Source organism: Phyllostomus discolor, chromosome 4 (assembly GCF_004126475.2).
Source record: "Phyllostomus discolor isolate MPI-MPIP mPhyDis1 chromosome 4, mPhyDis1.pri.v3, whole genome shotgun sequence".
Classification (NCBI taxonomy): domain Eukaryota; kingdom Metazoa; phylum Chordata; class Mammalia; order Chiroptera; family Phyllostomidae; genus Phyllostomus; species Phyllostomus discolor.
Window position 1 is genome coordinate 167,193,801 of NC_040906.2, and position 24,105 is coordinate 167,217,905.

General features: G+C 39.9%; 1 protein-coding gene and 1 long non-coding RNA gene across 2 annotated transcripts; one reads left to right on the top strand and one right to left on the bottom strand.

Moving 5' to 3' along the window:
- Positions 1 to 3,000, top strand: LOC118500302. Its single transcript, XR_004902864.1, has 2 exons — positions 1 to 354; positions 2,285 to 3,000. It is a non-coding gene; the product is annotated as an uncharacterized LOC118500302 (long non-coding RNA).
- Positions 3,001 to 10,532: 7,532 nt separating this feature from the next.
- Positions 10,533 to 24,055, bottom strand: CD164 (CD164 molecule). Its single transcript, XM_028509651.2, has 6 exons — positions 23,731 to 24,055; positions 20,783 to 20,872; positions 19,325 to 19,396; positions 17,656 to 17,691; positions 14,159 to 14,203; positions 10,533 to 12,698 (listed from the first exon to the last, which is right to left on the bottom strand). Exons 1-6 carry the CDS (start codon positions 23,900 to 23,902, stop codon positions 12,532 to 12,534), a joined length of 582 nt encoding a protein of 193 aa, XP_028365452.1. The 5' UTR covers positions 23,903 to 24,055; the 3' UTR covers positions 10,533 to 12,531.
- Between the last annotated feature and the right edge of the window lie 50 nt (positions 24,056 to 24,105).

Here is a 24,105-nt window from a genome sequence, read left to right on the forward strand (position 1 = left end):
GTCTGTTCACTTCTACCCACAAGAGTCCAAGTCACCCCTCATCATCTTCTCTTTCACTTGGTCATGTGACCCTTAGGCAAAAGACTCTATCCAGGTTTTGACATTTTTGACTCAAATTTAAGGGAGCTGGATTATATGCCTATTTTAAGCTTTAAAATTTTATGAATTAAATCTAGTCATGTATATTGCAACAAGAGATATCATTTAAAATTTTTTAACATTGTAGGCCTCATATCCCGGGCTCTGTACACCCTAAATTCTGCTTCCACATCATCCAGATACTCCCAGCAACACCTTTCAAAGACTAATCTAATGGGCAATAAAATAGCAAGGAGGCTTCAAAGGCCAAAAACTGTAAGTGAGGATAAATTTGAATATATTATATATATTCAAGATAAGAAATTATAGTTTTAGGGTCGCTTCAAACTTACATTAAAAATTGTGGTGTATCAGAATCTTATCTAGGTGTTTGGGTCTGGATAATAAAATTCAGGATTTCTCACAAAAGGACTTTGTCCATGAATTGCTGCCGAATCAGTATTTGTAGAGGAAAAGAGGGTCCAGGGCTTCCCACTCTGCCATCTTGCCTCAATAATAAAGTTCTGATATTGAAACAAGCCCAAGGGCACTTACTCCATTACAGTTCAATAAGTGCAGAAGTCAGTACAACACCTTGTTATGTTCTGTCTCTGAATTTCTTCTTTTTTTTCACTCATCTACAATCAACTAACAGCGTCAGATTCCTTCTCTGAGTTCCCTGGGAGAGCAGAGTTCCAGATATCTGCCCTCCAAAGGACTTCTTGGAATGCAGATTAGCTTGAGGCATAGCACATCTCTGAAGACTTTTTAAAAATATTTCAGCTTTTAGTTTGTGTGAAATATTTATATCCTCTTCCTCCGCCTTCTCGGTACTATTTTAATATGCATTATACTCTTTGCTCCAGTCTTTCAGGATCCCCACAGAGAGTTAGATCCTGATCAACACATTTAAGAATTCCTCTTCTTGGGTTATGCTAAGTGAAATAAGTCAGAGAAAGACAAATGGCATGTGATTTCACTTCTATGTGGGGTCTAAGGAATAAAATAAATGAACAATCAAAACAAACTCATACAGAGAATAAGCTAACGGCTGCTGGGTGGGAGGAGGTTAGGGGTCTGAGTTAAAAAGGTGAGGGGGATTACAAAGTACAGATTGGCAATGATAGAATAGTCCCAAGGATGTGAAGTCCAGCACAGGAAGTACAGTCAGTCATATTGTAATAACTATGTGTGGTGCCAGGCGGGCACTTGACTTATTGGGGTGATCACTTTGGAAATGATATAATGTCTGACCACTGTAATATACGCCTAAAACTAATGTAATGTTGAATGTCAACTATAATTGAAAAATAAAAGATAATAAAAAAAGAATTCCTTTTCTCTTACTATGAGAAAAATTAAGAGGAAAACATTGCATCATTCTGTTGGAGAAAACAGGCCATTCTAAGGCCCTTTTCAAAGGTGTCTTTCTGCAGCGGATGTCTAGTGACTGGACTGGAAGTTTGCTGCGGCGTTTCCAAGTACGCGGTTCAGAGACGACACACAGAGGGAAGAACAGGCAGCGTACAGACCGGCTGAGACCCTTGACCACGTGGGGCCACGCTGCGGATGCCCACCGCTTGCTTGACTCACCAGTCTCTGTGGAGCCATCTTGGACTAACATGCAGAACTGGAGTACGTGTCTGTTTCTGAAAACCGTCTCCCAAAGGAAGCAGTGTTCGGTTGGTGTGGATGGGACCACAAGGGCTTTCGAGATTTACTCCATCCCCATTTCTCTGCCCAAAGCGAATGTGTCTGCCATGGGGGGTCCCAGCACAGGGCTGAGAAGGTTGCAAAGTAGCGACATGCACTGGTGGAGACCCACCATATGGAAGAGGTTCAGAAGGGTGACATGAAAGCTGACTGTGGGACATTCCCTACTAGATACATAAATCATCATAAGTAAGAAAGTGCCCTGTGGGCCCCTGGCTTGGGTACAGTGTAGAGACGCCACATAAAAAAACCTAAGGTCTAGGAAAGGCAACAAACTAGTTGGAACCTCTTCAAATCCATCTCAGGTCTGGCTTCTTAAGCAAGGCCTATAAGACAGACCAGACAGAGACGGACTGAAGGGATTTATATGTGGCTGGAATGTAAGACATCAATGATTTTCTAAAACAAAAAAATAGCACTGCACTAATACAAATGATAAAATATTAAGGAATTTTTAGATTATTCCAAACATAGGGTATCTTTACTTCTTTAGCAGGAAATGGCTTTCCACTGATGGATTCTCTCTTCACCAGTTCTCTTTATGACACGTGGCAAAACACATACAAGAAGGCCCACCAAGTGGCCTAATCCAGATTGAACAGTGATCTTGGTCTCCTGAGTAAAAGTGACTTTTAATGGTGCTGTAACAAGAGTTATTCACCATCTTCCTTAAAGGCTCAAATGTCTGCTGAATACTTGCATTGTTGCATTGCAGGCTCCTACTAACCACAGAAAAGGGATCATCGATCTTTTCCTGCCCAGTGTGGCAGAAGACGTCCAACCATCAGCTTTGCAAGTTCACACAGCTCCATCCAGAACCCCATTTAGACCTCACTGGTGATCACAAATCCTTTCCCAACTTTTATTTCTATACTCATTTAAATAAATAGAAATGGTTCTAAACTCCATTAAACCCTTTATCTAATATTCACTATCAGTACTGCGAAAATAGTGTGGGAGGACTGACGTGATTATACCCCGAGTGTCCCGCGTGAAGGAGGAGCTGGCCCCGGGGTTTTAAAACAGAAGAGTTGATTTGCATTTCTGCCAACCAGACCTGCTGTGGTCAACCAGCAGCCTCTCAACCTGGGCTCTAGAAATCCTGCTTACATGAAATAGCCAGGAGAAAGGGCAATGCTACTGAGCAGTATTTACTAACCCGTGGAAAACTAAAACTGAGATTAATCCAAATAAACTTCAACACACTCATTTCTACTTGTTTCACTTAAGATCATCCTCTCTTAACAGGCTTTTTATTCTTCCTACAAATGCCAAAACTCTTTGGACTTTCAGAACATCCTAATCCAAGTCTCTGTTCAGACAAGAAAAATCTACGTTGGGTCAAGTAATAACCAGATGAATGGAATGGAATAGACCAGAGAAACATTTGCAAGCCTAAGTTTACATATGACATATGTAGCTTTTCAAATTAGGGAGAAGTCTGAGTCTCTCTGAGGTAGATTAAATCGTCCTCTTACACTACACACAACAAACTTTGCATGAAGGTCTACATGCACACACATGTGCACACAGACATACACACAAACTGAAAGCCAGGAGGAATTCTGTTGACAAAACAAAGTGAAAATCCAACAGGACAAGGTGTGGAACCAGTTATCAATGAATAACCTCTCAGCTCCAAGTTCATCCTTAAATGTCTGCTGTGAAATATTGAAATCTGGAGCATGTAAATATTTCTTCTTTGCCAACTGGCAAGATGTTAAGCTTTGTCAGCAGATGGTGCTGGAAGCGCCCTGGGGGAGGAAGAAGGCTTTCTGCCCTAGGTCAGGGGGCTCCTGCAGGCAGGTTCCTGCAGTGCCTGCAGCTTCATAGTGGATTGTCGTTGGCTTGGTGCCTCCTGTGAGGGGCCTTCCTGCCAGTACCACTTCGGACGCTGCACAGCCTCCGTGAACTTCTCTGCCATCCAGTGAGCCTTAAGGGGCACACCCTCTCCAATAAGGTCTAGCTGTCAGCCCTGGAATACCAGATATTCTCTATATCTGCTGTCCCTGTTTTCTTTTGAACTCTTTATTGCGTACCAGCCAACCCTCCCATATTACTTCAATCTCTTACCATTGATAATTCTTTTTTATTTTAAAGATTTTATGTGTTTTTAGAGAGAGGGGAAGGGAGGGAAGGAGAGAAACATCGATGTGCAAAATATCCATTGGTTGCCTTCACCACGCCCCCTACTGAGGACCTGGCCCACAACCGGGCCCACAACTCAGGCATGTGCCCTGACCAGGAATCAAACTGGCAACACTTCGTTTTGCAGGATGACACCCAACCCATTGAGCCCCGCTGGTCAGGACTCATTAATAAGTCTCTATATTAAACTTTTCCTGTTTGATTACTATGTGGTTTCTGCCTCCTAACTGGCCCATGACTAATAGAAAGCTGATACCAGTAGTGGGCTGGTCCTAGAGGACAGACACACAAAGATGGGATTTGGGGACGTGTTTGGTTGCAGCCTTGGACCTGCACACAGCGCTGAGCTCCTTGCAATAGAAAATGACATGCTAGTAACATGCCTGTGGCATGACAATGAACCAAGCTATCACCTGTGGTTGACTGTGACAGAGCACCTGCTGAAGCATGAGCCTCAGGAGCCCAAATTTCTACCACATTGACTCTTATGGGGGTAATGATGACCATAAAGCTTGGGGTGGAAGATGGGGTTTTTTTGGATATACCTCAGCGCTTACCAAAGAAAATGACAAGGTCAGGTCCATTAATTCTCATCTTATATCATGGTCCAAGAACCAATGAGTTGCCACAAAAAGCCTTTTTAAAATCTATTTCCTATAGTCCCAAGGATAATGCTGCTAAAAATAAAAAACAGATTTTCATTCTGAAAAATGCTCAATTACAGTGACAGCTGAAGTCACAGTCTTGTTTCTCACTGCTGAGATGGACTCTCTCACTTCCATGGTGATGAAGCCATCCCGAAGCGGCAGAAGCCAACTGCCCAAGACAAGGTATGTGCCTCTGTTATAAAGGTCGGCAGGGACCTATCGGTCATCAGGTAGAGATCTGGCACACAGAGGTCTTTGGTGGTGGTTGACGCGTCCCCATGAAAGTAAACATACATGGGTAGCCAACTAAACTATTGTTTGATGTATGTAAAAGGAAAAACTCTGGGAGCCAAAACCTGACGTGAGCCAGCACAGTGGAAAGTCACAGCCTCACACCCGGACTCCAGACCTAAGTCAGTTCACAGACCCCAGCCCCTTGCCTGGAGGAGAGGCTGGGGCCCCGGGAGGGAGGACCCCACACCCCTGCTGCAGGTGCAGACCATAAACCTCCTTCCAAACTTTTCCCTAAAGATCTGTAATCATTTGATAGAGTGATTTTTCATCAAAGAAAAAAATATCCAGGCCATCTGGTGAGTACTGGGCACTACCTCTAAATCAATTCTGCTCCCTGGGGATCCCAAACACCAGTGTGGCTCACCCACCAGTCAAGATGAAGGCACACAGCAAGGCGGAGCCTGAGCTCAGGTCTGAATTACAGTGGACCCAGTTGATCCACAGACCCCACCACGTGGTTATTTCCTCAGTTCCTGAAGGTATAATGCAAATAAACATAATTAGCAACTGAAAGGATTCCTGTACTGGTTCTCTGACCCTTGAGTTATGGCTCATCTTTCCAGCGATTATTGGAAGCCCCTGGAACTTCCCTTCTGTCCAGTAAACCAGAAGCAACACCGCATCCCCGGGGAAGCTGCAGGGATTAACGCCAGGCAATGACTCGGAAGAAGCAGGGTGGTGGGATCTATCCCGTCACCTCCTGACTCATCCCTTTGGCCTGTGCAGAAAATAGATGGCTTGGAAAATGACTGGGGGCTACCAGGTCCACACCTTAACCAGGCAATGATTCCAACTGTAGCCGCTCTCCCAGATGCAGCGCCTGTACCGGGGCCAGTGAGTCTGGCTCTGGCACTTGTTATGCAAATATGCCTTTTGCTCCTTGTATCACATTGCAAGGACCACTGTAGTTTGCTTTTACCTGACAAAGTCACGGGGTACCTTCAAATTCTTGCCTCAAGGCTTTGTCAGTTCTCCTGCTCCTTGCCCTGAGTTAATTCATAGAGAGCATGATATTCCATAAAACATCATGTTGGCCTACTACATCAATAACATGCTGATTGGATATCATGAGCAGAAAATAGTAAGTACTTAGGTGCTTTAGTAAGACATGTAAGAACTAGAGGGTGAAAGGTAAACCCTACATCTCACACTATGTACCATGGAAAAAAAAGCATGATGCTTAACAGGACTTTTCCGATTTTGAAGGCAACATATACCATGTTCTAGTGTGCTACCTCACCTCCTGCCCCAGACAGCCATCCATATGATTATCAGTTATGAGTGGGGACCAGAGTAAGAGAAGGCTCTGTTGTGATTTCGAGTTTTAATACGAGCTGCTTTGCCATGTGGTTCCTATGATCCAGCAGAGCCAAAAATCCTAAAAATGCCCCAGCATACAGAACACTGCACAGAGCCTGCCAATCACCAGGAGAATCAGAGGCAGACTCCTAAGATTTTGAGAAAATTTATGCCTTCTTCTGATGCTAAATATCCTCCTTTTGTGCCTTGGTAGAGACTGAACGCCTCACCACGTGATAGTAGGTGATTGTGTAGCCTGAGCTTCCCATCATGATGCAGGTGTTGTAGGACCCACCTAGCCATAAACTTGAGCACGCAGAGCAGCAATCTATCACCAATGGAAATGGTATACAACCAACTTAGCTCGCTGGGCAGGTCTGAAAGGTGCAAGTAGCTTCCACTGAACACATGGCTCCCAGTCTTTTAACACCAACTCCTGTTGCCTCCGCTCCCTGGACTGGGGGTGTTTCTAACAATTAGGTGGCCAAAAAAGGAAAGAGCCAAGCCTGACTTATAGATAGGACTGAACCAACATTTATATGTTGGTTGAAAGCATGACTATATTTCTCATCCCAGCAACCTCGAGCAGTGCTGGTTTAGAGGTCTTAGTTCCTAAGGGAGGCTTCAACCAGGAGCACAGCCACGGGTCTACTGATGCGAGATCCAATGCAAAGCTGCCACTTGGCGGTCTTCATTCTGATGCCATGAAACCAACAAGCAGCGAAAGGTGTTCCTCTACCTGCTGGAATGTCAATCCTGAACGCCAAGGCTGAGACGGTTACTGACACACAGTGGAGGAAGGACTGTGTCGGAAACATGGGATCCTCTGGGTGCTCAAGGTCTTCCATACCCAAGAGTAAAGGTTAACGACAAACATCAACCAAAACAGGTAGACAATTTGAGGACTTAGACCCTTTGGTAATAAATATTTGGGTCACTCCACCAGGTAAGGAACCCTGGCCAGCTGAGGTTCTGACCAAGAGCAAAAGAATTATTGAGTAAGTAGTGAAAGTTTGTAAATTTACAGAAACTAGGGTTTTGAGCTTTGAATCCACCAGTTGCCGCCTGCTCCCCCATTATAGTGAAAATGGAGCTGGAACATAGGAATACTTCTATGCTAGGTGGCCTGTTTTGTCAGCAGGAGGTATTGGAGGGATTTATTTTTCTGGTTCTGGGCAAATTACCACAGCACCCTGCTCAAGCAGTGCATGTAGCTTAGCAGTGGGGCGTCACTGGTGTGGAACTCCTGTGTGCGGTAGACCCTGACCCCCTTGGGTAAGTTCACAGGTTGTGCTGGTGTACCCTTTCCGTGGATAACCTTCCCCGGGACCGTCTCAGACGGACGTGCGGCTACCACAGGTTTGTGCAGAGGCTAGGTTGTATTCTCTGTAATGCTTTCTGGAATCCAGCCTGAGGAGAAGAGCTGCTGTCACTTCCTGTGTTTGTTATGCCTCTACTCTCCCAAGTTCTCTTTACTGCTTTGCAGTTTATTTCTGCCATTAGAGTCTATGCCCCATCACTCCAATCTTAGAGTTAACACTTTTATGTCAAACTCTTCCTGTTCATTTCATGTAGCTTCTGTATCCTGACTGTACTCTCTTGCTAATACACCGTAAGCAAAGACTTGAAGAAAACGTTGATTAAAGAAAATTCATTGACCATGGTTTAGCATTCAGGATATTTTAAGATTAAAAAAGAGAAAAGCCTACAAATTGTTAAGACAATAGAAAAAAATTCAGAGGAAATACAAATTAATGATAGTAACCAAGTAACACTTTTACTCACCAGAGTACTGAAATTTAACTTGTATCAAGCAGTTCAGGACATAGGAAACACTGACACGTGGCAGGTAGAAAATGGAAGGCAATCTCTGTTCAAGTCTTCCCAGTGGAAACCCTATGACACAGCTTTACAATTCTGTTTACTCAAGAGAAATGGTCACAAATAAACAAGGTGGCGAGTACAGAATTGTTTGCAAAATTGTTAGTAAAAACCAAAAATTGTAAACAACCTAACCCTCCTTCAACAGGTAGGTACTTAGGATAGTCATACTACATATACCAACACAGAATTTAAGAATTTGGTATGTCAGCATAACTACTGTGGAAAGATCTCCAAGTAGTTAAGTGGGGAAATTTAACACCAAACCAGTTCCAGCAATTACCTCTGAAAACTGAAGGGCAAGCAAGGGAAAGGGCCCGGGGATGGTCAAAGATGACGTACACCTATCTCTTGTAGTTTAAAAGAAAAAATTATTAAGGTACATGTATTCATGTTACCCAATTACAAATTATGACTGTAAAACCTCCAACTTGAACTTTTTCTTCTGGCCAAAATTAAATGAGACTGGATTAACTTTGCAATAACTAACACTGGACAGAATACATTAGACAGTTTCAATACACTGGTCTCAGTCCTGAAGACAGGCAAGAACTGACCCCATTTACTGCCTTGGATTTCTCAGACACACGTAGGGAGGGGAGAGCCTACCTGGGCAGAGCCTACTGGACTTCCTGAGTTCAGAATATGGAAGTGAACTCAAGGGAAATGAAGGCAGCTGGAGTTCCCAGGGGCAGAGGACAGGGGAGGAGTGACAGAAAAGAGAAATCCCAGGGATCTGCAGAAGGTCCCCCGCCCCCCGCCATGTATCAGCACATGCACCTGAGGAAAACTACCCAACCCTGAGGAAAGGTTTACAGGAAACAGCACCTGCAGCCTACACAAGGCTAGGAACAGAGCCTGCTCCAATTAGCCCAGACTGGAAAGCTTCATAATCCAGGGAGGCACTGGATACTCAGAAAGGTCTTGCCTCAGAACCAGACAATAATTAACCCATAAACAAATGTTGTGCTGCTCTCACCCAAGTTTAAAAGCAAGATCTGAAAGGATCAAACTGCTTTCAAGTAACTTTCAAGTCACAGAACAACAATAACAGTACCCAACAAGTTAAAATTTGTCTGGCATGCAATAAAAAATTACAAAGCATGCAAATAAATAAGAAATATGACCCATATTAAGAAAAAAATTAGAAAATATACTAATAAGCAAAAAAAAATCAACAGAGAGTAATCCAGATGTTAGAACTAGCCCATAGGCTGTTAAAAATTGTTACACCAGATATTCAAAAACCAAAGAAAAGGTTGGCTATGTAAGACAAAAAATATAATAACTAGGATTAACTTCTAGAAATAATGACATCTAAGATAAAAAAAAAACACATTGGACATTAACAAGATTAGACACAGCATTAGTGAACTCAAAGACAGTAATAATCTGACATGAAACAGAAAGATTTTTTAAAAAACCTAAACAGTGCATGGCTGAGCTGTGGATCAACTTCTAGCAGCCTCTGTAGAGTCTGTAACCGAGAGAAGGGAGAGGACAGAAAAAAAAAATGTGAAGATATAAAGCCTGAAAATTTCCCAAATTTGATGAAAACCATAGATTCAAGTAACTCAATGAACCCCAAACAAAAGAAACAAAGAATACAGCAGCATAACACATCATAATCAAGACATTATATTCTCTTCTTAGTCCAAACTCTGGGATTTAATATAGAATATAATCTTGGCCAAAACATGGACCAAAAGTACCAGATTTTATACTATCCATGTAGTTTGCTACTAGATATTTACACAAAGTACTCTAAGCAAAAGCCTATTTTATATGCAATCTAAACCAAAAAGGCGGGTACAAACAAGATTTCAGATTTGTAACAAATGGCAGTCTCATAAATTTGTTACTTGGTAGAGCTTAAGTGGATGATTTCCATTAATTTTGTGGAAAATCAATTTGCATACCACCCCCGTAAGCATATAAAGTCATCCCTCCAATTATCATTTCTAAGGCTCTGTTCTCCACTAATGATTACATACTTTGGTTACTCCCTGCTGGTCCTGGGGAGCAACAAAAGTTGAGTAGACAACTCATCCTCAGTGATAAGGTAAATTCACTAGCATTAAATGTCATAATCAAAAAGCAAAAGACACACTTCAGTTAATAAAAAAAACAGATTAATTCAATAAACACGCAGATTTATTTTAAATCAGTTTTGTACATGATACAGATTGATTTTGCAGTTTTTAATAAACTAAAATAGAAATTTCTTAACACAGCAGTGTCTGCCTGTACAACAAATATCTTAAGGTAAAATAAGCTATTTTGATAGAATTACATCTGCATGAAATAATCAGATGAAAAATCTGAAAGGTTTAATACCTTCTGGATTAAAAAAACCCAAAAATTATTAATGGCTCCAGATACTAAACTGCTAAAGGAAGGAGGGGAAAAGGCTGTGAGTTCTGTTTAAGAGCTCTTCTTGTAAAACCTAATTTCGTATGACATGATTCTGTAGTGAGAGAAGTACTCAGAATTACGGAAGATGAGAGGCTTCATCAGCTACATTTTCACAAACACTGCTATGTGCTGACATCAACGTGTGACAAGGTCTTCATAGCTAGGTAAATGACAATTATACCATCGTAGCCAACCTCTGCCACCTTGGGAGGAATGGAAATTCTACACACTTTCAAATGTACCTTGCATCTTAGAGCACTCACTAAGCACTAACAGCCATGGCACCGTAATAAAACTTTTTGTGAGGTACCTAGAGTATTACTACTAATGAAACACAAAAATGTGAGGTAAACCTACCTTTTCCCAAAAACTTTTGAAGCCAGAGAGTCTAAACAATTAAGGCACTTGAAAACATTAGGTGTATGTACAAATGTGCAAGTAAAACAAACTTTAGCTATACCAGCAAGTAACTAAGAAACAAGTAAATCTTCATTTTAAGACCCTTTAATATAATTACCTAAATGCAAGGAATTTTGGCTTATGAAATGGATCTAAGCAATTTGTCATTCCTACCATAAAATACTGAAAACCAAGGGCTAAACTCAGCCACTATAGGCTCAAGAAACTAAAACAAAAAAATGTAATGACCTAAAAAAGCAAAAGCTCATTTTAAACTAATTTAAGCCTCTGAACTAATCCAATGTGTCAAAGGCAGGGAATGAAAAGTATCCCTCTAAAACCAAAAAACGTAGTGCTCCTAAGAAAAATAAATAAAAGTATACATGCATGCTTACTATGCTATGAGAACTGAAACTAAGAAGGATGGGAAAAAAGGAAAAAGAAAGAAAAAGAGAAGGCATAATCTGTTTATCCAAGGCAACCATTAAAAACCTACAGTAATCCGATCAACCAAAAATCCTTAGATTTTCTGAAATTACGCTGGTCACGCGTGCTGTCTCAAAACTTAAAATGACTGTCTCATTTAAACAGTAAATGATTCTAAAACAACTGATTATTTCTTGCCCCATGAAAGAAGTTACTTTTCAAGATAGCTTGGTAAAAATCCTCTTGAGATACAACAGTGTTAGGGTACTTTTTGAAATATAAAGGAAAATGTAATTAAATCTATTTAATCTATGTTGGGAAGTTCAATATATGAAGACTTTCAGCTTGTGTAACATCCTTTAGTTTAAGTTACTCAGTTATGAAGTAAAGTAGGTAAGTTTTCAGTTAAGTACTAACAGCATGATATCTAAAAAGCAGGTTTACTACTGCTCACATAAACCTTTCACCTTCCTTAATGGTAAACAACAAATCACAAACATTTCACGTTACAGTCTACCTTTCAATCTGTCTTTTAAGGCACTGTTCTTTATTTTCTCAGTGATATAAGGTGCTTTACAAGTATTAACAATAACCTGCTACACTTTAATGGTTTGTATCCTTTCATTTCTTTAAATCTGGAATGTAATTCCCTGGGTGGCCTTTTGTCTAATGCAGAAAAAAAACGACTGTTTTCTCAAGCACAAACTTTTACTCTAAGAATACAATTTACTTTATGGGTCTTATGATTACACATTTATTCCATTTTTAAAATCGTTGCCAAAACTCCACCTGATATATGCTCACTTGGCACCTTCTTCTCAGTTCTGGTCACTACATCCTGAGTCAGGATGGCAATAATGCAGCTTTCAGGGTTCAAAATGACTAAATCTAATTGCGCAACAGGTCACGAGGTCGTCTGTGCAGGACAGTGTCTCCTGTCGTACACAGAGTTACATTTGGCATGTCAAGAAGAGAACATAATCCCACAGCAGCAGCCGTTAAAAATATATGAAGACAGCCACAAGGATTCATGCAGAGTATTTTAAATATTCCTGTTGAACAAAATGATTTAACTGCTTTTTCTTCAAGTACAATGCTCCAAAATATCTTATATGCATCCTTTGAAAATTTAAAGATCCTGGAATAGCGTCTTCCATGTGGGACATCTTGAAAGATAGTATTTTGGTTTCATTGAGTTACATGACAGTCCTTGTGAATCTAGCGGGTCTGTTTACAGAGTGTGGTAGTTTCGTTCTTTCGATTTGCAGAATTTATAGAGAAAGAAAATTACAGCCTGCACACCCAAGACAAGAACAATTCCTCCAATGAAACTGGCTGCATCAAAGGTAGACTTTCGCATAGGCTGTGAAGTCGGAGTTAAAGTGGTATTAGGTGAACCTGTTAAGATAGAAGAAACAGTAAGTCTTAATAGCTTCTATCATGATTTCAAGACCCACCTGAGTTTCTATTTTGCCTTGTGTTAAATTCTGTAATGTATTTCCTCTTCAGTCAAGTCTTTACAACTAAAATTTACTATCTGCTTGAGGAAGACAAATTATCAAGCCCATGCTTCACACTGACGGCTGGTATCAAGTGGTCAGTGTAGCTATACAACTTTAATATGAAAATGACAAAAAAAAAAAAAAAAGACTCTCCTGCTATATAAATTATGCCCTGAGAACATGTGAAGCACTTTTAAAATTTGCAATTTCTTCAGACTATACGTAATTGCTAAACAGTAAATATTAATGTGTTGAAAATTCATACTTTTGAATTTTACTAAATATATAATGTACATTTTAAAATTTGGCTGCAATTTTTCAAATAAAAAATCTTAAATATCTGCAATTTATCATTCCATAAGCAAAAGAGCTTGTTATTAAAATGATCTTAAATCTTACTCTGCAGACTTTACATATGAGATAGTCATTATCAAGTCATGGCTGGGGGAGGAGGCACAAAAATTTGAATTCTTAGGGACTAAATGATTCAAGTGAAGCACCAACTCACTTTTTAATAAAAAGCAATTTCTTATTTAAAATAACTTTAACATTTTTCTTAAATAGAATACCAAATAAACACTGGTTCTAGTGGCTTTCTATAATTAGACCAGCTTTAAAACTAATTACAAATGTTCTGTATTTCTTCTTGTGAAGACAGAATGGATTCACTAAAAGTGAAATAAAGGTAGCATAAGAATGAAGCCAAAAACCTCAAATAATTATAAAAGATTAATCAGAAACAATGTTATTTTAAATATGGATAGAAAGGAAGATTCCTAATCTGTGTGTCTAAATATAACTTAGATTTAACATGTCAAATCATTAATTAAAAAGTTAATTTTCACATGTACTTTCAAGAGTTATTACAAAGGAATTTGAGAAATAGTAAGAAATACGGCCAAGCTGCACACTAATAGTGATCTTGGCTGCAAGATCACTATTAACAGGTTTAACAAGTTCAGGGTTTTAAGTATTTCTCAGTAAAAAGGATGGCTTTATTATCTACAGTCAAACCACTATGGTCTAATACAACACACAACCAATTCCTAACAGTAATCAACATTTAATTTCTAAGTTATAAGAAATTAGACTTTGCATACAAGCTGAACTAAACGAGTTTTGGAAAAATAGGTCATTCTATGTGTCACGTCAAATGTGATTACATGTAAAAAACCTAAGTAAGGACTCTCAGAAAAACTGTTGTTACTGCTTTAACAGCCCATGTCCGTCTTCTAAAGACATACAAGAGATCGTAACCATTCACGAGTAAACTGCAAAACGACAGCAGAAACAGTAAAAGGCAACAGCAGTGCACACACATCCTGCCTCGCTGTCAGTTTAGAAAGTCTCCATTACCTGGCACAGTAGTTGTAGAAGAGGAAGGCACAGTTGTGGTTTTAGCTGGAATAGAAACACAAGGTATTAATAACTTAAATCTCTGAGGTTATCTAGTATCTACCTTTTTAAAGTAACGCTGTCAACTTCCACACACTTTCAATTTTTGAAAGAATAGAAGTCGAATGGTTTCAGTTAATGGTTTACTAGTTTACCTACATATACAAAATACTGGCTTTTAAATATATTTTAAAACATCAAGCAATCATAAATTGTATCTCTGCGCAAAATCTATGTGTACATGCAGATAAAGTTTGCAAAAAAGACACACAAAAGGGTAAGAATTAGTGTTTATGTGAGGGAACTACAGGTTCTTTACAAATAATATTGCTTCTAAGACAAAAATTGACTTAAAAAGTCAAGGTAAGAAATACAACTCAGTATTTCTTACATGTCTATCAAAATCTGCTTTTCTTCTTTATTTCAGAGGTCGGCAAACTTTTCTTGAAGTGGCAGAAAGTAAACATTTTAGGCTTTGTGCACTGTGTAGTGCAAAAGCAGTCAAAGACAACGTGCAAATGAATGGGCATGGTTGTGTTTAATAAAATTTTATTTATCACAGGTGCCTTGAGGCCACAACTCCCCTAATTTAGAAGAGCCCAGTGGAAGCTCTAGTCTACCACTCAAATAGTTATCTAACAATGCCTCTACAAAAATATACACTTGAGAAGAAATAGACTGTATGGAGTTGTTTGTAGAACTAAAACACTGTAGAGACTTTTGTTAGTATTGATACTATTGTTGGATAGCAGTAAATATGTTAACACTGACAGATAATTTCCATACACTTTGTATCCCTTTCTCACCAGTGTTCTCATTTTACCTACTCTGCTCTCATTCCTCCATACTATGATCATCTTACAGGGTGATCTCATCTCTGATAGGACTGATTCCTATACAGAATTCCCAGATTAGAGGGTGTGATTATTTTAAGACTTACAGCCCCTTCAAAGTATTTTTTTGTTTTTGCTTATACATTCTGTGTAACTTCAAAAAATACTTTACAAATTAAACATGTATCAAATTATTTTTCTATCTTAAAACACTATTACTAATTTTGTCTTAAGTTACACTTTTACTTTTGACAGAAGTATTACATAATAAATTTTTTCCGCAAATAAGTCCCTTTAACATTTCATATGATGATGACTTGGTGATGATGAACTCCTTGAGCTTTTACCTTGTCTGGGAAGCGCTTTATCTGCCCCTCAAATTTAAATGATAGCTTTGCTGTATAGAGTCATCTAGGTTGGAGGTCCATTTTATCACTTTGGATACTTCTTGCCAGTCCCTTCTACCCGACTAAGCTTCTTTTGAGAAATCAGCCAACAATCTTATGGGAACTCCTTTGTAGGTAACTCTCCCTTTCTCTTACTGCTTTTAAAATTCTCCCTTTATCTTTAACTAATTTTATTTAGTTGTTTTTTTTTTTTAGAGAGGAAGGAAAGGAAAAAGGGAAACATCAATGTCTGGCTGCCTCTCGTGTGCCGGCAACCCAGGCATGTGCCCTGACTGGGTATCAAATTGGAGACACTTTGGTTCGCAGGCCAGCACTCAGTCTATTGAGTCACACCAGCCAGGGCTATTAACCTTTGGCATTTTAATTATGATGTTTCAGTGTCAACTTCTTTGGGTCCAACTTGTCTGGGTGACTTTGTGCTTCCTAGACTTGTATGTCTATTTTCTTTGCCAAATTTGGGAAGTTTCCTGTAATTTTTTCAAGTAAGTTTTCAATGTCTTGGTCCTCCTTTTCCAGCATCCCTATGATTCAGATGTTGGTACATCTGGAGATATCCAGAGTCTTCTCAAAAATTCATTTTCATTTGAATTGTTTCTTCATTTTGTTCTGGCTGAACGTTTATGCTCCAAATCATTGATTTGAATCCTGGCTTCCCCTTCCCTTTGCTGTTGGTTTCCTGTGAATTTTTCTCTACTTCCCAAAGTAGAGCCTTCATTTCTTCCCTTATGCTTCTGCCATATTCAGTGTTCTTTCTGAGCATTCTACCAGTGTTTTGAACTCCGCATTTGATAGGTTGGCTACCTCCACATCACTTAGTTCTTTTTCTGGGGTTTAGTTTGTTCCTTCATTTGGGCATTTCTTTGTTTCCTGATTTTTGGCAGCCTCCCTGTGTCTGTATACTCGGTAGAGCTGCTTAGGTTCCACTTTAGCATGTCTGTTAGGTTGTATGGGCCAGAGCCCTGGGTATTTGCCAGGGCAGGGCAACCATGGCTCCATGTGGCAAGGAAGGGTCAAAGAGGGGACAATGCTACCGCTGGCTAACTTCTGGGGGCTTGCCTGGCCCTTGCCGCATTTCCAGTCACTCACTTCCCATATGAAACTGGTGCCGCCCCTCAGTAGCTGTCTTGGTTGTGCTTCCCAGGTGGGTGGGTTTAAATGTTTGTACAGGCCGTTTCTTCCACCACCCCAATCCCCACCGGGTTAACAGCCATAGGTTATGCAGCTTTATTTTTTCCCAGTGCTGGAATCCTGGGGCTGGCTTGCTCACAAGGTGTTCCCATGAGTTTTATCTACCAAACATGAATGTGGGGTTGCCCGCTCTGCCGGTTGCTGCCGCCTCTCTGCCCCTCCTACCCGTCTGGATGAATATAACTTCTTTAAATCCTTGGTTGTTGGACTTCCATAGACTTCTGGGTGATTTTCTGGCAATTCTGTTTCCTTTTTAAGTTAGTTGTGTTCCTTCCTATGGTTGTACAATGAAGTGAGGCATGTCTACCTATGCCTTCATCTTGGCCACATCTCAAACTGGTGAAGATTTTTAATAGGAGATGTCATCTAATGCTGTTGAGTGTGGTGAAATACTTTCAAGTTGATAAAAATAAGAAGCCTTTCTGGAAAGCAATTAGTACTGAGTGTCTTAAGACGATCATTTAGGAATGCTGTTTGAATCAACCTTATCAGAGATGACGGCAAATATTTCCCTATAAGGTATTCCAATCAAACCATTTAACCAAAACCACAACATGCAAAGTACATACGACACTTGTAGTAAAAGGGAAACAATTAAAACGTACAAGTACATATTATCTGATTTCATAAGTTTATTTATTTAGATATACATACAGAAAAGACTAAAAGAACTCAAATCACTTAAAACATTTTGGTGTACATCTGGATGATGTGAATTATAGAACTTTAATTTCCTTTATGCTTTTGCATTTACGAAGATTTTTACAAAGTCCACAAAAAGCAGTTTGTGGACTCAATGTGCAAAGCTACAGGGAACCTGCTCAGCTCCATGAATGTGAACACCAAAGCTGTGTGTCACTGTCACAACAGCACACACTAATATAACCAGTGTGGTGGGCCACACCTAAATATGTCTACTAATTTTAAAAATTATACTAATGACTTTTAGGTATTTACTAAAATATTATCCATCAAAAGAGCTTAAAAATCCTGAAAGAAGGAAGACAAGAAAAACAGTCAATTATGTTACCTGTAGAATTGGTTGGCAACGGAGCAACAGTGGGCGCTATTTAAAAAACAAACAAATACGTAAGTCAAAGGTGTCTAAATATCACAATCTATTAACACGACTTCCTAACCTGAAGCCATCTGGGTGCCACTTTACAATTTTTACATTTTAGTACCATCTATCTATGAAGGAGACAGTTTCTCTCACCCAGTAGTACACCCTTCTTCCTTAGAAATAGGAGCACCAATTTTTAACCACGCTTCCCTTCCCCCAGCAGACATTTCTCCACCGCCCCTGCAGCTAGGTAGTCATGTGTAACTCCCAGAAAACATACATAGAGTAGATATGGGCCTCCCTTTAAAAAAAAGTTTTATTGATTGTTTTTTGAGAGAGGGAGAAAGGAAGGGGGAAGAGATAAAGAAACAGTGATTTGTTGCTCCACTTATTTATGCATTTACTGGTTGAAACTTGTATGTGCTCTGATAGGGGGTTCAACCTGCAACCTTGGTATATTGAAACGATGCTCTAACCAACTGAGCTACCCAGCCAGGAATGATATGGGCCTCTCTTTCCTTTCATCTTCCTGCTGGCAGGAAAACCAATTACATGGCTGAAACATGAGAACTCACCTTGGAAAATAAGGTCAAAGCCCATTTTTGAGGAGTAACAGTAAAAACCTAGGAGCAGCCTGGGTCCCTAATAGTTGTAAAGCTGCTACTGTAGCCCACTAGCTATACTTGAGCCCAGACTTCCTTTACAGCATAGCAAAGTGAATTTATTTTGTAAACCATTCTAATTTGACACATCATCAAATAAGCAGAATTATTTGTTCAGTTTTTCTTTACTGCCTCTTAAAATGTTTCACTTTATCTTTTTTATAAAGCAATATTATGAAATCAAAAGTCTGACAGTTATTGGTTTAACAAACATTAAAATAACTATTAAAATTGTTCATCTACCACCTAAACAATGTTATTGCACTCTACATAGAGCATAACTGATCTCATGCTAATGAAATTCTAAGCTACAAAGTTCAAGTTGGGAAGAGGGAAGATAGGAAAACCACCACCAAACAAAATTAGTTGATGGTAGTCTTTTAAGGTTATTGATACTCTGCAGAAAAACCTTTTGCTCAATTTAATTATTAGCTACGCACCAAATTAAGAGTTTGACTTTCCTATTAATTTATAGGCTTGTTAGAAAAATCCACTGTTTCAGCTAGGAATTTTGACTATTTCCTGAGCTAAGAGTAAAGGTTAAAGAGTGATTAATTTCCTTAAATTAAAGTATAGAAAATAGATGAATAAAGAGATTTACTTAACCACAGCACATACTACCTGGACACTATGACATACATTAGCACCATAACCAAGAAACTGTCAGAATAAGACTGTCCAGGCCTGTAGAATGCAAATAGAGAATCTAAACAGCAGTGAGTTTCTAGAAGAGTGAAAAATTATGAGAGGAGGAATCGATGTTTATAGAATTCCCAGTATAGCCAAATCACTAAACCAAGCTTCAAAACACTGTTCTTTTAGCAATCAATGTAAATGCTATTCATGTTGAAACCTGTAACAAGATTAGAACTACAGAAATGCTTCAAACCAAGCACTGAAATAAGGTTTCCTGAAGCAATGATCTTCGGCACCTCTCTGTGCCCACTTTCCCCAGCAGCCAGTGTAATCCTTACCATGACAGAAGTCTGTACCGTTCACCACCTGGCAATCAGTGACTGTTGAATTATGTGAACAGTAGCTTTTACCTGTTACGGAAGAAAAAAACAAACAAGATAAACAGCATCAATCACTCAATACTATCTTTGACTTTATTACTGAGCTCTAGGACAGCTTCCAAAAACTCAGGCATAATGCTATTGAAGTCTATTCACACACCAATAAAATATTGTCATTCTTTCCCCCATTATTTTAGCAATATTATACATCTTTCCAAATATTATCCTTTTAAAATCCACATGAAAATATGGAACAAATAAACCAGAAACACTTAGATCTTAGAATTGCGGTGTGACTGCTGTCCAAGGGAGGGCTGCTCGAATGCACGTGAGCACTGAGTCAGCAGGGAGAAGTGGTCAGGATCGAAAAAGGCTTAGTAAAAGGGGAGGTGCCGCCAAGGCAGCAGCAAGTCCTCTGTTCCTCATCTCTGCGTCTTCTACACTTTCTAAAACCAGTTGCTAAAGACAGACTTATAGCAGGAGTAAGGGAGTGCTTTCCCCTACAAATCCCACAAAAGGGTAATTTAAGCTCCAAAACTTGCCAACTCTGCCATACACGCATATGGGGGAGGGCTGCACTTTTAAATTCCATTTTATGAACTTAAAAAAAAAAAAAGTGACTCTTATATAAGAGTAAACCACCCCAAAAATTAAACTAATACCTTAATTTTAAAGAGGTTTTTAAACTTTGTTACATATTGATATAATATTCAGAACTCTTAAATTTTTCAATAAAGAGTAAAGAAGCTTAACATGTAGCTTTGGCTCTTTTTTTGTATGTTAAAAAAACTGCTATACTGATAAGAGAAAAAAATGCAAGCACCTTACACTTAGAAAACAACAATTCATGCTGTACTCCCATGGTTCTAACAAAAACCTAACTGGCATTTCCAAGTATCTCCATCTAACCCTTTATTTCTCAAATTAAAGTAACTTTAAAACTTAACAAAAGCAGAGCGAAGAATCAACTGACTCCCCACCTCGTCCTTCCACCTTATCTTAAGTTTCATAAGGTCTCTGAGTTCACTCAGCTGGACACATGGAGAATTAAATGCCTCCAACATTTTTCTGGGGAAGTTTCCAGAGGAAAATTTCACAACTTCCTTTCACAGCTATTTTCACTGTATCCTACAAAGATACATCTCTCTTCCTTTAAAAAACTATTAAGCTTTAATTATCAAGTCTAAAGAATTAAAGGGGGCTAGGGGAATGGGTGACAAGAACAGATTTTAGGGGGAAGTGTTAGGTAACTGGTACTGTATAGGAAAAGTACTTCACTTGTAAAAAAAAAAAGTGCACACTAACATAAATGTTCCACATAATTTTCAAATGTTTGATATCCTGTAGTATTTTTTAAAGTGTTGTAACAAAACAGTTTTGTATTCTCAAAATTAAAACAACATCAAAGTTTCTCACCTTTACATTCCATCCAAAAGCAGGTAGTATTAGCGATAGGATTGCTAGCATTAACACAGGAAATGCAGCTGTTGCGGTTTTCACAGGTTTCTGAGGTAGGGAGGAATGTATGAAATCAATTAATTGGCAACTGATACTGGGTTTGTATTACTTATTTTTTAACACAGTAAGCATTACTTAGGAGACTTACCAGTTCAGAGAAATGGTAATACTTTATAGTCTATCAGTAGATGAAAAGGAAATAAACATGTATTATATATACACAGTGGAATGTTACTCAGTTATTAAAAAAGGGAAATCCTGTCACACACTACAACATGCACAGTCCTTGAAGACATTATGCTACGTGAAATGAGCAAGTCACAGAAGGACAAACACTGCATAATTCCATTTGTATGTATCTACAATTGTCAACTCAGCCCTGATCACCCTGGCTCAATTGGTTGAACGTCGTCCAGCAAAAGCAAAAGGTCCCTGGCTGGATTCTTAGTCAGGGCACCTGCCTGGTTTCGGGCCTGGTTCCTGGCTGGGGCATGTGCAACAGGCAACAGTTCGATATTTCTGTCTCTTTCTCCCTCCCTACCGCCATCTCTAAAAATAAATAAATAAAATCTTAAAAGAGTCAAACTCAGAAGCAGAAAAGTAGAATGGTGGTTGCAAGGCACAGGGGCAGAACAGCGAACAGTCGACTATAAAGTTTCATGCAAGATAAAAAGTTTTAGACATCTGTGTATCACTGTACTTACAGTTAATACTTACAATACCCTTAAAAATTTGTTAAGAGGGTAGATCTCATGTGTTTCTTTTAACCACACACACAAAAAACTTTTTAAACTGGTTAAGAAATACCAATTGTTTTAAATGACTTATGAGGCCTGAGTCGACTCAAGGGGAAGGGAGGAAACACAAGTTAGTGGAACACTGAGTACTCTGTGGTACCTATCTACAACAAACCTTTACATGGCAACTCTCACAGAGGCTCAGGATTTCGTGATGCATTTTAAAGCATCCTTAAAAAAGAAAAATATTGGAGAACAAAAAGGACTGTTACAAGGCCAACAATATAAAGAGACATCACTACCCCAAAACATCAGATGAGACACAATTTTTAATAGTAATAAAGATGTATTACAGGTTGAGCCCAAAATCTGATGATGCCCATTCTGAAAAACCCCAAGAGACTCATTAATAAATGATCCTCGCTTTCCAAAGGCCTCCATGACTGAAGAATAAGAGACAACACATTTGGAGAGGGCTACAGCCATGCACACATAATTTAACAAATTAGTACGATCTTTTTTGGCAATTTAAGCCAAATGTCCCAGAAACAAGACTTCAAAGAAAGCTAATTACAATTCAATGTCTGGACAAATAGATTATAGAACTGGGCTTACGTTTTTATACTTCATCATTAGTATTTATCCGAGACTGGGGACACACGTGGGGGCAGGGGTCACAAAACAGAAATAACTCTTTCAGAGATTTGTACATAGATGAAAAATGCCAGTTGTTTAAACTCTTGGGTTTGATGATGAATGTTTGGGTAGCATAGTAATAACATAATGAAATGAATTTACCTTTCAGATTGCAGCCTATCCAACTACCACTTACAGAAAACACAAATCATCTCCTTTGTACACATTAAATTACACAAAGGCAATTAATTTCATATTTCCAAGCTTCTCTTTAAAAAAAAAAAAACCACAACCAAACTACAATTCTGAGAGGAAACTGCCACGTAATTAGGAGGTGCAACATATGCCACTTTGTCATCTTAAAAATGGGGTGGGTCAGAACTTCCAGTATTAAACTGCAATTTCCTTTCATTTAAAAAACTTAAAATGTTACCATTACATCGCTCTGATTCTAATACTTTCAAGTTCATTAATATGTTATTAAGCTTTTATAAAATACAAAAACTAGGGAAGATATTGTACAAGAGTATGATCAACCTTAAGAAAAACACTAAGGTAAAAGCTAACGATTATTCATTTCATCAAAACGCCAGTTACTTACCCATTATTACCTAGACTAACCACCCACACTAGACTGCAAGTTTTATACATCCAGTTTCTTTACCTTACTATCTCAAATTTATCTTCCCTTCTCTTTTGAATTGTCACGACATTGCCAAGGTTCAGAGTATGCCTCAATCAGTAGACGGCAAAGACTAACATAAGGGGTGTTCCCGATCGAGATCTAGAAAATCGAATAGACCTGGTTCCACTCCCAGCTTCACAATCTACTAGACATACGGTCCCAGCAGTTACTTCTGCTCCACTTCTCGGTTTCACCACCTATCTTCTAGTTTAGCCTAAGAGACATACGTGAAACACTGGATACACGACTGGGTACTTTTCGTCGTTTGCACGTAGCGCGGGTTGCAAAGTTTTAATTAACGCTCAAACTTGAGGTAAATCTCATACCTATCCGCAAAATTAACGTAATTAAATCTCAGTCGACTTATTTCTCAGACCCAAGTCTCGAGACCCAAGCGAAAATTAATGTCTTCAGTTCCCCCTTCCCCCAAATTCTGGAGAAGCCTCCCTTTGGACTGAAGACCTGGGTGGACAATCGACTAACCTTAGGGACAGGGAGCTCGGTCTCATCATCAACTTAGGAGTCGCGTCAGCTTGTCCCATGATCATCCCCAGTGCCGCCACCGTGGAAGGAAGCCACGTCCCTTCTGCAAGCTGGAGATTTTACAGTCTCCACTTTTATAGAGCACCTCGGACTGGGACACTGGGGTTATAAACTATAAAGGCCCCCAAGGGCTCCGTCGCGCCTTCTCACCCCGGCGCTTCGCCACCCCGGCCACCCCGCGCCCGGCCCCGGCTGGACTTGGACGGGCCGCCATGTTGCTGGAGCGCGGACCGCGGGGCTACAAGGGCAGCTTGCCCGGGCGGGGGAACGAGAGAAAGCAGAAAGCCGGCTGGGCCGGCACCCACCTGGTGCTGGAGTGGTGGTCGGAACGAGGGTCGTCGACAGCGTCGCGAGTGTGTGGTTGGTGGGCACTAAAGTCGTGTTCGGGGCTAGGGTGGTGTTCTGAGGCGCGGTCAGCACACAGAGCGCGGCCCCGCAGGCGACGGCCCAAAGCAGCAGGCGGGAGAGCCCGGACATCGCGACCTCACTGTCGGTCTTCTGCCCAAAACTGCAATGCACAACGCTCGGTGGGCACCTCAGTCTCTTGCAGCTCCTCCTCCTACACTCTGCTCCCCCTGCAGGAACGCGCTGCGGTCACGTGAGGGACCCAAGCCGCGGCGTGCGGGGGCGTAGCGGGCGGAAGCACGGTGTAGCCGATACCAACTGGAATATTATGGAAG